The 14313-nt window shown below is 40.8% G+C and overlaps 1 protein-coding gene across 1 annotated transcript in view; it reads right to left on the bottom strand.

Annotated features, from left to right (window-relative positions):
* LOC140941817 (uncharacterized) overlaps window positions 1–14313 on the bottom strand; it is a 71522-nt gene that overhangs the window by 43134 nt on the left and 14075 nt on the right. The window contains exons 7-11 of the mRNA XM_073390828.1: window positions 14145–14244; window positions 12639–13265; window positions 10170–10889; window positions 7995–8152; window positions 4553–7292 (exon numbers count right to left, since the gene is read on the bottom strand). Of these exons, the coding sequence (XP_073246929.1) occupies window positions 4553–7292; window positions 7995–8152; window positions 10170–10889; window positions 12639–13265; window positions 14145–14244 (4345 nt within the window). The remainder of the gene's footprint in view (window positions 1–4552; window positions 7293–7994; window positions 8153–10169; window positions 10890–12638; window positions 13266–14144; window positions 14245–14313) is intronic.

Here is a 14313-nt window from a genome sequence, read left to right as displayed (position 1 = left end):
ATTAAAAGCAAGCAGCGATGAAAAAATCATAAAGGGTGACCACCATTAAGTTAGATATTGAAAGAGCAATTGGAATTAGGCGCAGTCCAAGTCAGTATGTTAAAGAAATAAAAAAAAAAGAAACAAACAAATCGCTCTCCTTTACCATAGTCAAAATCTTTAATGAGCAGAAGGTACAACTTCAAAGACTTCAAAAGACATCAAAACAAAATGGCTTAAATTTGAAGAGTAAAACTGCCAAATGTACCAAACTGAACACTGAGAACTGCTTTCATTGTTGGTGGTTGTTCTTCTAGTTGATTTATAATCACCATAGCCTTGTTTTCGCGCTACGATTTCCTAGCAACCTTCACGATGCAACTGTGCCTTAAAAAGCGACAATATGAATCTATTTTTTTTACATTCAACTGACAAACAAGAGAAATATTATTATCAGCTATCAAAAAAAAAAAAATTTCAAACTGCCCACAGCAAGCAAGCAAGCAGAAAAAACGATGAAACACTCGGCTTGGTCAGCGTTTTCTTTCCTTTACAAATCACTTTCTAATGCTTTTTTTTTTTGCCGCGTCGACCCAATCTCGTACCAGATTTCTTGTTTACAAAGCCCAAGGCGAGATCTTACTGTTTAAGAAAGGAAATTTAAGTTTTTTGATCGGCTAGATTGTGAGCGAATGACGTGAGTGTCGTCTCCTACGCGCTATGGCGTGTGCAATTAATTCTTTGCAAGTGTTACGCGGGTAATCTTTCAGAGGACGGGTAGCTTGCAAACCAAACTGAATGCAGGGTGGTCGGAACAGTAACAAGAAGATTTATTCCACAAATGAACGTAGTTTCCACAAGTAAAACTCCACAACAGCACTTAACTCGATAAACTTACACGGCCTCCGCCAACTTGGATAAACTCTGCTTTCGTCACACGTGACTAAACACGACCAACGTCAAACTCTCTTCGCTTGTGAAAACTAGTTAAACCTTAACTCGAACTAGCCTACTTATATACTTTAACAATAAAGTTCTAGAACATTCCAGATAGTCTAATTATAGAAAGATTACAAAATATACCGCTTTTAGAAGCGCCTACGCAAGATCCTAAAATAAACAAACTACGAACTCTCGCGAAGCTTCTAGAAAGTCACGCTAGTCACGCAATACAATTTTTCGTAACAGCAGGTCTTCAGTTCTGCTCAAATAAATGTTTTCACTCACGAAGTAGTTGATATAACAGGAAAATCCATTTTTATCTCATCTTTAAATTAAAGACTTTTTAGAACTCTCTCCCTGTATCAAAATTAAGAGTTTTGAAAAGGGTAAAAATAATTCTGCGTAGAAGTTGATGGATACTGCTTTGAGCTTTTAGCGAATGATCATAATAAAATTTAACCTAACTAGCTGTCACTTTGAATTTGATGTTACAAAGAAAAACAACAACAACAACTTAATTGGTTCATACTTAAGCACTGGTTAAAAAGTATAGGGAAGGTGGGCCGGAGCATTTGCAAGTGTGGTTGATCGAAAAAAAAAATGTCCTACCCACTCCCTTCGGCACAAAAATGACTGACCCACCCCCAAAGCAAGAGTGGAAATTACATGACACACTCCCTAGTATTAAAACATGGATTTTTGGTTTCCTCTTAATAATTCAATAAACCTTGTTCTGTGCATGACCAAATCATAACTCTCTAGCCTCTTGCCTCGCTTCATAAGGTTGGAAACAAAGTGTTGACAGGCCAAACACGACTCATAACCTCGTGATAATGTGAAACGTGTCCTTAGAGTTTGCTTGGGAAAAAGGGAGATTTTTCTTCTCTTCTCTCTCGCACGTAGGTCACTCGCACTACACAGCGCATGGAACATTCTAAATTCTGACTGAGTAGATATTATTTTTGCCACACTAAATAGTCTTACAAATAGAGGTCATGAAGCTGGTTTCTTTCAAGCACTTTGAGTAATTATTTCCTGCGATTTATGCTTCTGTAGGTGTTTCTGATAGGACTTGATCTCAGATGCAGTTGCATATTACTCATAGTTTGTTTGGTTTCTTCGAAATGCCTAGATCTGAATTACTACATGCATATAGTTTCTTTGTCCTTGAATGTGATTATTTCCTGTTATATTTAAGCCCTGGGCTCAGCTACAAAATGTTGTTTCCAGGATGTTGAATTTTCGTGCGAGATAGTGTGATCTTCAGATTTGAGTTGTAGCTTAGACTAAAGGTCGGTACACACTAGGCGACAAGTTGCAGCGACATGTCGCGGCGACATATTGCAGCGACAAATCCCTTCGTGTGTACTGGAGAATTTTGGTGAAAATCTTTGTCGCTGCAACAGAATTTGTCGCCGCAACAAGTCGCACAGATTCAGTCTGATTTGATTTTTTGCGACTTGTTACAGCGACAAAATTCTGTTGCGGAGACAAAGATTTTCACAAAAATTCTCCAGTACACACGAAGCGATTTGTCGCTGCGACGTGTCTGCTCACCTTGTTGCTGCAACTAGTCGCCCGACCTGTACACATGGAGTGATCGGTCGCCGCGACGTGTTGCTGCAACTTGTCGCTTAGTGTGTACCGATCTTTAACCTTCTTCATGAATAAAGATTTATGCTGTGCGTCAGCCAAGATCATTCTCCGAAGGGCGCTGATACAGTCCACTTAGTTTTTCTTAAGATAAACGAGTCTTTGGACTGGAGCGCGATACATCTAATACTTCTATGTAAAAGTTTCTGATATTTTGAATACATTTGTTAGGTTTGCGTTAATTTTTCTGCTTATTATTGATACGTATTTCTTTCGAGTTTCTTTCTTTGATTCCTTTCTAGAATATATGTAACAACATAGGCCGGGTAACCACACCAAGGTACCAGGATTTAAAACAGCAATGAAATGTGAAAAAAAAAGAAAGAAAAATCATGCATTTTAAAAAGGACGCAACAAGTTTGAGAATATTTTTAACAATAACTCCATCTAGCTGTGTTTTATGTTCTCTATGACCCACCCCCTAAGGGTAGCTGAAAATTACACGACCCACCCCTTGCACAAGGCTCAAAACCTCATGACCCACCCCCTCTCTGCTCTAGCCCACCCCCCATACTTTTTGACCAGTCTCTTAAGGTATGCGTATAACCGCGTTTTTATTTTTTTAGAGAAAACGTCACGTCTCTCTCAAATTCGTTCTTTAACACGTCTAAAACTGAGGATTATTTCGAGCATCCGCTCTTTCATCGCCTGTCACATTCCTGACAGGCTATCACGTGTACAAATCGGATTTGACCAGATCTCGCCTTCGGCTTCGTCAACAAGAGATCTGGGTACGAGATTAGCGTCAACCCTCACTAGTATGAAACTGCAAACAAACCCATCGAACTCCCAGTCCAACAACGCTAGCGGCACACATTTAAATTCATTGGCTTTGATATCGTTTTTTGTCTGATAATGTTCCGTTGCTTTCAGTATTGCGCTATTTCTTGAACTAATGTTGGAAAATTAGATACAGGATATAGAGAGGAAAAGTGTGACGTCACAAAAGTTCAAATTTGTGAAATTATGGAATTGGTTGGATATTCAGAAAGAAGAAGATGAAAAATGCGCCATTGCCAAAAGAAAGCCGGTAAGTGCAAATTTGTGGGCAGATATAAGCAACGTTTAGAAAGTTCATAGTATAAATAAAAATTGATATGATATACTTACTCGATGCTCATATCAGGAGGATCACCAGGAACAAGGGTAATATCTTGATCCTTAAAAGACTGTCGACCACTTTTTGCCATGATAAATCTGATAGTATATGTTGAGTTAGGAATCGCCATGCTTGTATTTAACTTTATTATTTTTGTTTCGTTAAAATCCGTAAGTTGACCTGGAGCATATCCGAAACAGCTTCCATTGCTCAAGGGATTTTTTGTCGCAATAGAGGATATATTTTCCGGCAACTTGCCACCACTAAAGTTACAAAACCAAGCAAACTCGAAATTGCTTCCTGGTTCATCTGGGTCCACTGACTTAGAAGCATCAATTTGCACTATAACGTCACTGCCTACAGTCCTCTTCGAGCCGCCCAAAATACTTGCCACGAGAGGAGTTGGGATAATTTCAATAGAAAATATCTCCTCATTGTAAAATCCTTCTGCCCAAGTCATGTTGATGGAAAACTGAAATTCAATCTTTGCGCAAATACTAAAATTCCCCGCGGGAAAGTCCAATTTGGCTAATGGTGTGGTGAATTCAGTTGGCATCGGATCTTTTTCATCAGTGCCGCATCTCTTTGTAATCTTCCACCTGAATTCGGTAGTATCATTGAAGCACTTAATCTCGTTGTCAGTCTCAATAGTTATCTTCTCTGAACGTGTGAACGTCTTTGTTTTACCGGATTCGAATCCAGGAACTCTAATTTTGGGTATTTCGCAGTATCCCCTCCCTACTAGCACTGTTCGTTCTAATTCTATGCAGGATACTGAATTGTTGGCTCTAAAATTAACAGTATAACTCCTGGCGTTTTCATACGTGACATGAAAATGTTGAATACAATTATTGCCAATGCAATCCGTCAGACTCCCACATTTATTCTCTTCATACTGTTCTGGATAGTTAGCGCCATGTGCATTAAGTAGAAAACAGGGATTATCCCCCATCTGACCCACTGTGAGAGTAAAGTTTACTGGCTTTTTCTGTACTGTAGGCCCGTCGTCTGTTAGGTTAACACCACGTATGCTCTCCATCAGCGTGATTCTAACATTACTTGTCATCTCGCTGACTTTATTCTGTGCCTTTAGACGAATGGTGCGTTCACATTTGGTGTGTTCTCCACAAGTACTGAACTTATGCAAGAAGGTCTTATTCGGGTAACTTTTGTCTCCATCGTTTTCAAAATTCCAGGTAAAAGTTACGTTGGTACCGTTTGTGATAAAGGCTTTAAAAGATACGTCATATTCCACAGGATACGTATCTTTGCGAAGAGTAAAATCTGAGCATGATTGATTCTCATATTCCGTATGTTTAGTGATAATTTCAAGTCCTTGGATTGAATCTTGTATTATAACCTCCACAGAACCAACTCTGTAACTTATCTCGTTAGAGACATTAACAGTTGCAATATAGACCCCACATTTATTGGGATACTTGTAAACCGTCGTTGAATTATCTGTCAGCGAGTAATTGTTATCTCCGTATCGCCAGTAATAGTTGAGGGGTCCCGAAGGCTTAAACTCAGGACCAGGGAATGATACATTCAGTGTCACTGCCGCATCAGAAGAGTTCTTGGGCGAGTCTGAGGTCACCATGACGCGTTCAACTGGATACTGAACTATCAGCAGGCAAGTGTAGCTGACATTTGAAGGATTTCTGTTGAAGAATGTCACCGTAATGTTGTATTTTCCTGCAATGGAGTAGGAATGATTGGTGCTCCATCCCGAAGTCGGAAACTCTCGGTGGAAATACTTGAATTCATCACTTGAATTATCTCCAAAATTTATCGCCACGTTTAAGTTGGTGCCATTTGAAATTGTCACGTTCAGTGTAACAGAATCATTAGCTTCAATGTACAATTCCTTTTTACACAGTTTTTCTTGGGCTTTAGAATACATAGTACGCCATATAGAGAGTCCCGGGCCCTCTGCTGGCGTCTCCACATATACTGTGGTGTTAATTGTTTTCCTATCGACAAGATTACTCGCATTAATGACCACGCGATATTCCCCAGGCTCAGTGTAATTGTGCGTGCTAATTGCTACAAAAATATCGCCAACTGAGAGACTCCTGTTGACAATTTTTTGGCTCCCATCACCATAGTCAATGATAAAAAGAAGTTCAGAGCCTTGGGTAAGCCTCCAGTGTATTTCTGCCGGAGCGTTCACTGCTACGGAATGATTAGCGCTAGTGTATTTCAAGCCTTCGATTACGTCCTGGACGATAATCTCTGTGCAGTTCACAAGCATTGAACTGACATCATTGGATGCGATCAATACTACTTTGTATCTACCAGCTGCGGTGTATGTATAGGGTATAACTTTATCAGTGCTGTTCGTTGTTTTTCCATCCATGGTATGTAAGGTATATCGGGCCATTTCGTCTCCTAGATGAGGCAATACAGTGAAGTTGAACGTTTCGTTGGTCTTTAGGATCAGTGGATGCTTAACCACCACACCATGAATTGCATATTGTACGCTAAGGTTCCCTGCAATTGTTTGATTGTTAACTCTATTGGTGGCTGTGATGACTACACTGTACCAACCAACAATTGTAAAGTTACTTTTATAGAGTCCAAAAAACCTTGCACCTGGCACTTTGACGTCAGTCAAATTCCTTGTTTCCATACTTCCATCAGGGAGTGTGATGGTGACATTAAATTCAAGGTGTGATCCATTGAACAATGTCCAGCCAATGCTAGCTGTGGTCCCGTTTTCTATTGCTTTCAAAGAATCGTTTTTAAATTTCAAGCCAGCTATTCTCTCTTGAATGACCACCTGACACCAGAGTGCAGCTACCCCTATCTTATTCCCTGCCAAGACGCCGAGGGTCCTCTCCCCAGTGTTGTCAAATATTTTCGTGACCCATGGTAATTTTGTCGTGTCGTTGCTGTTGTCACCAAAATCCCAGGTGAAAGTAACATTAGTTCCTTTGGTTATAGAGCCGGTTAAATTTACAGATTCCGCCGAAGGGAAGACTTCCGGTATATATAGCTGCAATTCGGTGACCATTTCCTGGAGGCAAATCGATTTTTCAACAACGGAATTTCCGACTGATAAGGCGATGGTCTTATGTCCAACCTCTTCATACGCTCTTTCTACACGGGATTCAGAAACAGTGGACACGACCAAAGCGATTGCAGGGAGTATGGAACGATTTTGTGGACTGTCCTCTGTAAATGGATGGTAATTACCACGAAGAATTCCTGCACCAGTTTTGTTAATAGCTGCACTGGAATAAAATAAAGAGGAGCCTGATGAACTGGTTTTTAGCGCCCCTGTCGGTCCCGAGGGAGCGAAACGCACGCCAAAGACATCTCCAGGTTGAAGCTGAAATCTCTGATTTTCATCTTCAATCAAAATTCGCTTGGGGCCACTTGTTGTGTAGACCAGGTATTTATGGATTTGTTGGTAGTCAAAGTTTCCATAGGGCAGTGTTTCGTTTTTGCAAAGCGACATACTTTGCACGACACACTGCCCGTCAGAGAAACTGAAGATTGCATCGTTGTCGCAGGTTTTGTTCTCACTGTCTGTGCACATAGTGATGTCGCTGATACACGTCTTGGTTGATGGACAGTATCGTTGAGTAGAATCCGTGCACGTTGGTCGATAAACCTAGCGATGTAAGTGATTAGTGTTTACTACAAAACCTACAACACTGCTCGGGAAATTTGGATGACAGTTATTTCAAAATGACTCACAAATAAAAATTTTGTTACAAAACTGGCAGCCAATAGTAACATTTGCATCACAATCTCGTTGCACTGGGCGATTTTTCTTACAAACTGCAATTTTCCGTTCCTCACAGCACTTTTGCTACCCTGAGATGATCATGCCTAGCGACAGTTTCTTCTCACAACGTTTCATCAATACTGCATTAGTTTTATAAATATAGGTAGCAATTTAAGGTAGTGGGTTGACTTCTTTTATCTTTTTTGGCACTTGTATCGAACAGGGCAACGAAGTTCCAAAAGAATTGCATGAAACCTGTTCCTTAGTGCCCTGTTTTGATTCCGGTTTGATGCAGCTAGTGGTCACCCCCCCTTCCCCCCCCCCCCTCCCCAGAAATCACTCTTCTTCACCTCAGTCTTTACTAGCTCAGTAGTTGGAGCATCCGACTAGGGTGCGGAAGGTCCCGGGTTCGAATCCCACCTGGATTTTTTCTGCATTCCGGCTCTGTGATTGATTCTTATCTCCGTGGCTTTTTCATTGTTATTGGTTACTAACATCAACCAGCAGTGTGGTGTTTTGTAAAGTAAAGATGAACAATGAGTTCTATTTTCAAAACACTTTATCATTAGTCTATTGGAAGAGTACCATGATTTCTAAAGACCCTCCTGTCTCAACATCCATTTCCAGGGCAACAGCTTCTCCTTTACTTTTGACTTCCGTACCCGCCATCAGATATAACCCGTCAGATGTAATTGGCGAGTGTGCTTCCCCAGCTGGTGTGCCCACAGTCAGTACTGTTGCATCTGTGGATTGAAAAACAGGTCCATCAATTGCATAATCAGCAAATTCAGCAGTAGTACATGAAGGAAAATCATATGACCCCGTTTTAAGACTAATCTCATCTAGGACTGGTTAAGGCTTTGCCCGGCTTAATTTGCGCCTGAAAATATATTTGCACCCAGTAGGCGACTAAATGTTATATTTTTTTGACCTGAAATTCGTCGTGAAATCACAGTGGTGGATTAAAGGGACAGTGTCCCGATTATGCACACGCGCGAGCGTCATCTGTTTTTTCTTCAAAAGACAATAGAACTGTCAAATTGACTCGACAAGATTTCCTTCCGGACCGCACCGCCGACAGAGATTTGTTGTTTATATTCTCAAGTAATATTTTAGACTTTCGAAGAAGTCTTTCGTCTTATATAAAAATTTGGCTCGCGGTTCGAAGACTCATCGCGATTTTATCGCTAGCTGGAACGCCTCGCGACCCGAAAATCTCGTTCCGCTCGCTTTAAAAACATATTTTCTAATTTGAAACTCGTGTCAGAGGTCAATCGCTCCAAGTCCAGTAATATCTGCCTGATTTGCTCGTGTTCTAGCCTCAAACGTTTGAAAGACATAAATAAAAATGCAATCTCAACGCTATGAATCATCAACAAAGATTAGTCAAGAATGATATTATGATTAATGTCACTAGTTTTTCAAAACGTGTAGCGCGTGTTTGTTCGATTTTGTCGGAAGTAAGGAGATTCATTTAAAAGTTTACTAACGCGTCGTTGCAAAACATTCTGCTTCACGAAGCTCCCCTCCACAAGATCTCCTCAGTCACATCAATGTCTCAACGGTTTCTTTCTTACAGTCTTTATTGTTGCTGTTTCATTTCTGCGTATTCCTTTCACAATTATCTGAGCTTGTATGGAAGCTAGCAGAAGAAATAAGCCTTCAATCGGCATCAAAGTGCTTCCAATCTTTTGGTCCTCCGGCCATCGGCAATAAAAGTAACGCCAAAAAATCCAGATTTTTCCCAAATAAAAGCTTAACAGGAACAAAATATCATTGATGTATAATCCTGAGAAGTTTTAGTGTCGTATTGAACCCGGCCAAGCGCGATGCAAACGGATTTTTCAAGATTCTGTAACTCTCCTCGCATATTTTGATTTCGTGACATCCTGTCCAAAAATCAAAGTTTGGTGCATGCGCAGTAACGGGATACTGTTCCTTTAAGACTGTGAACAAGATAATATGAACAAGTGCTGATAGGTTCTCACTTTGAAGTTTAGGCTAGCTCTATCCCCAGAATCCTTATCTTTGCATGTCCGAAATATAGTTATACTAATTTAATATCATAGTGGGAAGGACAGGAAGTGGGAGCCTGGGAGAATAATGTGTGGGAGGGATACAAGCGGTGGGGAAAGAAAGGGCGAGAGGTAGGAGTTTTAAAAGCATGGGAAGTGGGATAAACAAGGAGAAATTGCATGAGAATTCTTACTATGTCGCAATCAAAAAATGGCTATAAGAAACCGAAAAAGGGCGGAGTCGGGAATGCAATGTATAAGACGCAGAAGACGTTGACCCCATTTAAATCCCCCTACCACGATACACTTTCTGGCGTATCAATCAAAAGATTCCAATCAACATAATTTGCTCTTTCATTAGAGACCTTAGTGTTCGAGGACAAGAACGACTACGAGTACGAAATTTGATTTAATTTTTTTTCGCGTATTGTCAAAAAAAAGACTTCAGGACTATTTTTCACCAAGAAAGTTAGCACCGTTATGTCTCAAGGTTACGCCCTCTCTAGATCGCAAGAAAATAAAACCTCGAACATTTGACAACTTTTTTCTAACACTTCGACATACTCGCAGAAACTCGTAGTTAGGTCACGACTGCTATCGCGTTTTCCCGCTAAAATGATGCTGGTTTACGTATGCGCAATACTTCGTACTGAGAAAATCTCGTCCTCGTCTTAGAATCTAAAGGTCTCTGTTAACAGAAGTTAGTGCAGCAAAGTTGTAGTAATGCTTGGGTGTTAACACTTACCAGGAAGTGAACCACTGACTTGACCTTTTCCGTCCCCAAATTGCACTGAATAATTCACGTTAGAACCATAACGGAACATCACAGAACAACCGGCGGAAACGTTCACAGGAGCACAGGATTGGCAAGAAATATTCAGACCTGTCAATTCAGAAACTACTCTCCTAGTCTTCACAGGAGATTTAATTGTTGATCGATAACCTGTTTTACTATGTTTTACGATTGCTGTTCCTTTGATGTAGTAACTTCCGGGATGCAGAATTGCTATGGTTGCAGTGGAATGCGTGGTGTAATGAGTTGTACCATCCCCGATGTTAATCGTGTAGGACTCAACGGTTTCATTGGCTGGTAACGTCGGCGTCAATGTTATGTTAAAAGCCTTGAAGGTGTACACAGAGGAATCCATGGACATATCTAGCCTCCGAGGCCACACCGTAACTGACTTGAAAACGGAAATGTGACTTTTTCCTCCGCATTTAAGATTTCCAGAACCAAAACAGGGCCAAAAGCACATGTCAGCGGCACCTTCAGCCGCTGGGGAAGTAGAGTTAGAACACAAGCACAGCATTCCCCCCTTTACTGCTGCATAATTGTAGTACCAAGTGCCGCACTCGTGCATGCAGAGACCTGGGGTCATGCTGCTTGGCTTGTATCCACCGGGGTTAAAAACAAAAGCTGGCGATGAGTCACCGTCCTTGTAGCAACCCAAGTACTGGTAAGGAACTGTAGTGAAGAAGGATAAGCATTCAGGCATTAATAATGATAAACTGAGAGACTAAGATCAACAATTTCTGAAATCACTTTGATCGACTATGGAACGCAAACGCAAAACTGAATAATTGTTGGCCGTTAGTTTACTTCCGTGGCGAGGATGGCAACGAGAAAGTCATAAAAGCAACAGGTTTAATAAGCAAAACAAGAACTTTGCACGTGCATTACTCTTTTTGACTTTGTACATTTCTTTGCCGTCACTGCACGACTACGACTTGAAAATGCCTGATTTCACGTTTTATAGAGGAAGTACACAAGCGACAGCGAAATTCCATCTCTCTTTCTGAACTTGGATATGGTTCTTCGGAATTCAACTTCAAGAGTAGTTACCTACATTTGACAAAGCTAGTGACTTTGCGTAATCGCGATGAAGATTAAAAGAACGCGAATTCACTTTTTCAGGGACGTTTTCGCTGCTGTCCACGTCCTCTGATCTTAAGGTCCCTACAGTCAGTTGTAATGATTTTCCAAGGAATTTGCTGTGCCACATTGAAAGCAATATGATTTTATTAGACACTCAAAACACTGGCTGCTCTGCGTTTATAATGAGGCACTGTTGACGGGTAAAAAGTCCTCAAATGTAGTAAATGTTTAAAAGAAATTCTTGGCACAAGGCATAAAAAAGAGAGTTCTTAATCAACAGCGAAAAAAACCACCGTTTGAAAATTTATCGTGAGCTTGAAACATTACCTTGTTCACAAACGTATCTCGATGTGTACGATGAGCATGAAGTTTTGCTCCAATTTCCACTCGATTCCATAACAACACAATCACCACTTGATGATCCGTTATTCCATTTCTCATAAGAGACCTTCATTCCGTCTCTCCAGTAATATAATCCATCGTCTGGCACTCGTTCAAGTCCAATCCAGGCATCCCCTATTAGCAAGCTACGAACAAAAGCATTTTCTTCTTCTGATGTAATCTTCACCAGATCAGCTGTTTCACTAACGCATGCTTCACGAGCTGCGGAAGCTGAGAGGTTTGAAGGCGACACCTTGTAACAGGAACCATCGAAATATTCCCAGCCCACGGGGCAGGAGTCTGGATCTGTGAACATCATAGATAAGAGCGACCGCTCATCAGCTCATAAGAAAAGTGCACTTAGCTAGGCCTTTTATCTCACGCCCCAAGTCTCTGTTTCAAAGCGAGGCTGGAGGAGAACCAATTGTTACAAAAGTAATTCTATTATAATTCACATTTTAACAAGACAGGTTTTTGCACTTAGCCTCGCTTTAACAGCGAGGCTTTTTGGAAATCAGTAATGGCCTTTGACTTCATTATTTTTCTCCTTTTTCGCGATAGAATTTTTGACTATGTTGGGAATAAACAGGCACAGCATTTCTTGATCTTAAATGAACACATTGAAATAATCATACGGTGCTTCTTCTAACACGTGAGCTTTTCAAACGCCTTCTTCGTTTCCAGGAAAAATAAGGAAACTATATGACATCGTCATGACAAAGGTTAAACAAGTGTGAACTGTTCATAACATATCTCGGTCTGATCGGCTCGCTTTGATCGCGAATTGTCCCCCCTTTTCCCCAACTACGAAGCCCCAAAATCCCAGGCTACCTCCGGCAAAATGATGTTAACTTGTTTTGTATGTTTCGTTATTTTTTTATTATTGACAATCATAATGTTGCAATGAGGGTTGATCTGCACAAACCTATTGAAACAAGTTATAAAAAGTGGACTCACCATTGCATACATGAAGTGTTCTCATCCTTTCCTCACTTATTTCCAGTTCCCAAATTGCAACATCTCTGATTGCACCACTGAAATATTGAGGTCGACCAATCGTAAAAGAACCGTTTGTCACAGCTGAAGGCGTGACAGTCTTGCCACTGAAATCATACAACACAGTAGCTGCATTACCGACTATAACAGCTGTCAGGCCATTTGCGTAGCTCCACCCAATGGAAAATGTCTGCCAGGTGTTCCTCTTAAAGGCTCCTTTAACCTCCCACTCCTTGTGTGTGTCCTTAACAGTAAAATACATGGTTTCGTCGACATAAAAGATGCTTACTGTGCCAAGGGATAGCAAATAGCCGGTTCCAGTTCCAGAAATACTGGCTTTGAAGCTTAACGAAAATCCATTGGGACACTTGGAAGGAATGCTTAAGCAGCTGTCTGAAAGGTCGCCAAGGTCTACCCAGGAAGCGGAGTTGTCGATGGAGAGCGCCAGAGGTGAAAAGTCAGCTTTAGCGGCTGCGCGCTCTGTGATCCATGGACCGTGAATCTTTCCGATCTTGCCGTTGTTTATGTCCTTTACGAAAACAGGCTTGTCCAGTGGCCAGTAGTGAGTCGCATCCTTATAACATTGATCTGTTAAAAGCATGCAATGAGAATGCTATGCAAAAATTGCGAAAACAGTCTTCCCCCCCCCCTCCCCCACTCCGACTCAATTTTAAACTGAGAAAACAGCCGACATTTAGCAACGTCCCTGACGGTTTTTCCGCGAAGTGATCTCTGAGGAACGAGCGCAAAAATTTCATACTGATGAGGTGTTACTACCCAGTTCTGGGTAGTGCTTCTGATTGGTTGGAGCAAATTTTCAACCAATCACAAGCACTACCCCTATCAGGGTGTGACACGTTATCAGTATGGAATTTCTGTTGTCGTTCCTTGAACGTCTTTTCCCGGAGAAACCGTTGGTGGAGTCCCGAAATGTCGGCTGATTTCGCAGCCTACGTTAATTTATAAGTCCCTTTGGATCAAAGAATTAGAATTTCCCCAATTGCCAATTCCAAAAGAATTGACCTTTCCATAATAAGATCTTCTTTACATGCTTTATATCAAATGATACTTATCTGAGAGTTGCTATAAAATACCAATTTAACGAAATAGTGTACAAGACAAGCCTGGACATGCGCTTTCAAACATAGTCTATATTCTTCAGCTATCATATGAATTAAATTAGAATTTTAATTCTGTTGTTTTTGAAATTTGTGGTCCAATACTTAATCACATGTCTTCGGAAAATTACTCACATAAATTTCCCTCCAGTTGTGAGCAGAAGCGATGTTGAGGAAAACAAATTTCCGTCATAAAATACGCCAAATCCACCCACCCGCCAAATATAAACTGTGCAACCTTTTCCTGAACTGTACGACAGAAAATCATCATTATCAGTTACCCTGATAAACTGGAAATTTTTAAAACGTTTAAGAACGTGACCAGCGATATTAAAAATGAGTTCTTTACCTGTACGTCCACACACATGAATATTTGCCGTTGATGTGGTCGTGGAGAAGAACACGTATTTCACGTAAATTGGATCACTATCTCTCCAAAACAGGTAAAGCTATTGAAAAAAACGATAATATTTGAGACAGTGAATCAATATATGATTCTGGAAAGTATAGTTGTCTAG

Source organism: Porites lutea, chromosome 6, assembly GCF_958299795.1.
Source record: "Porites lutea chromosome 6, jaPorLute2.1, whole genome shotgun sequence".
Taxonomy (NCBI): domain Eukaryota; kingdom Metazoa; phylum Cnidaria; class Anthozoa; order Scleractinia; family Poritidae; genus Porites; species Porites lutea.
The sequence above is the reverse complement of the archived record's forward strand: the minus strand, read 5'-3'. Positions and strand labels throughout refer to the sequence as shown.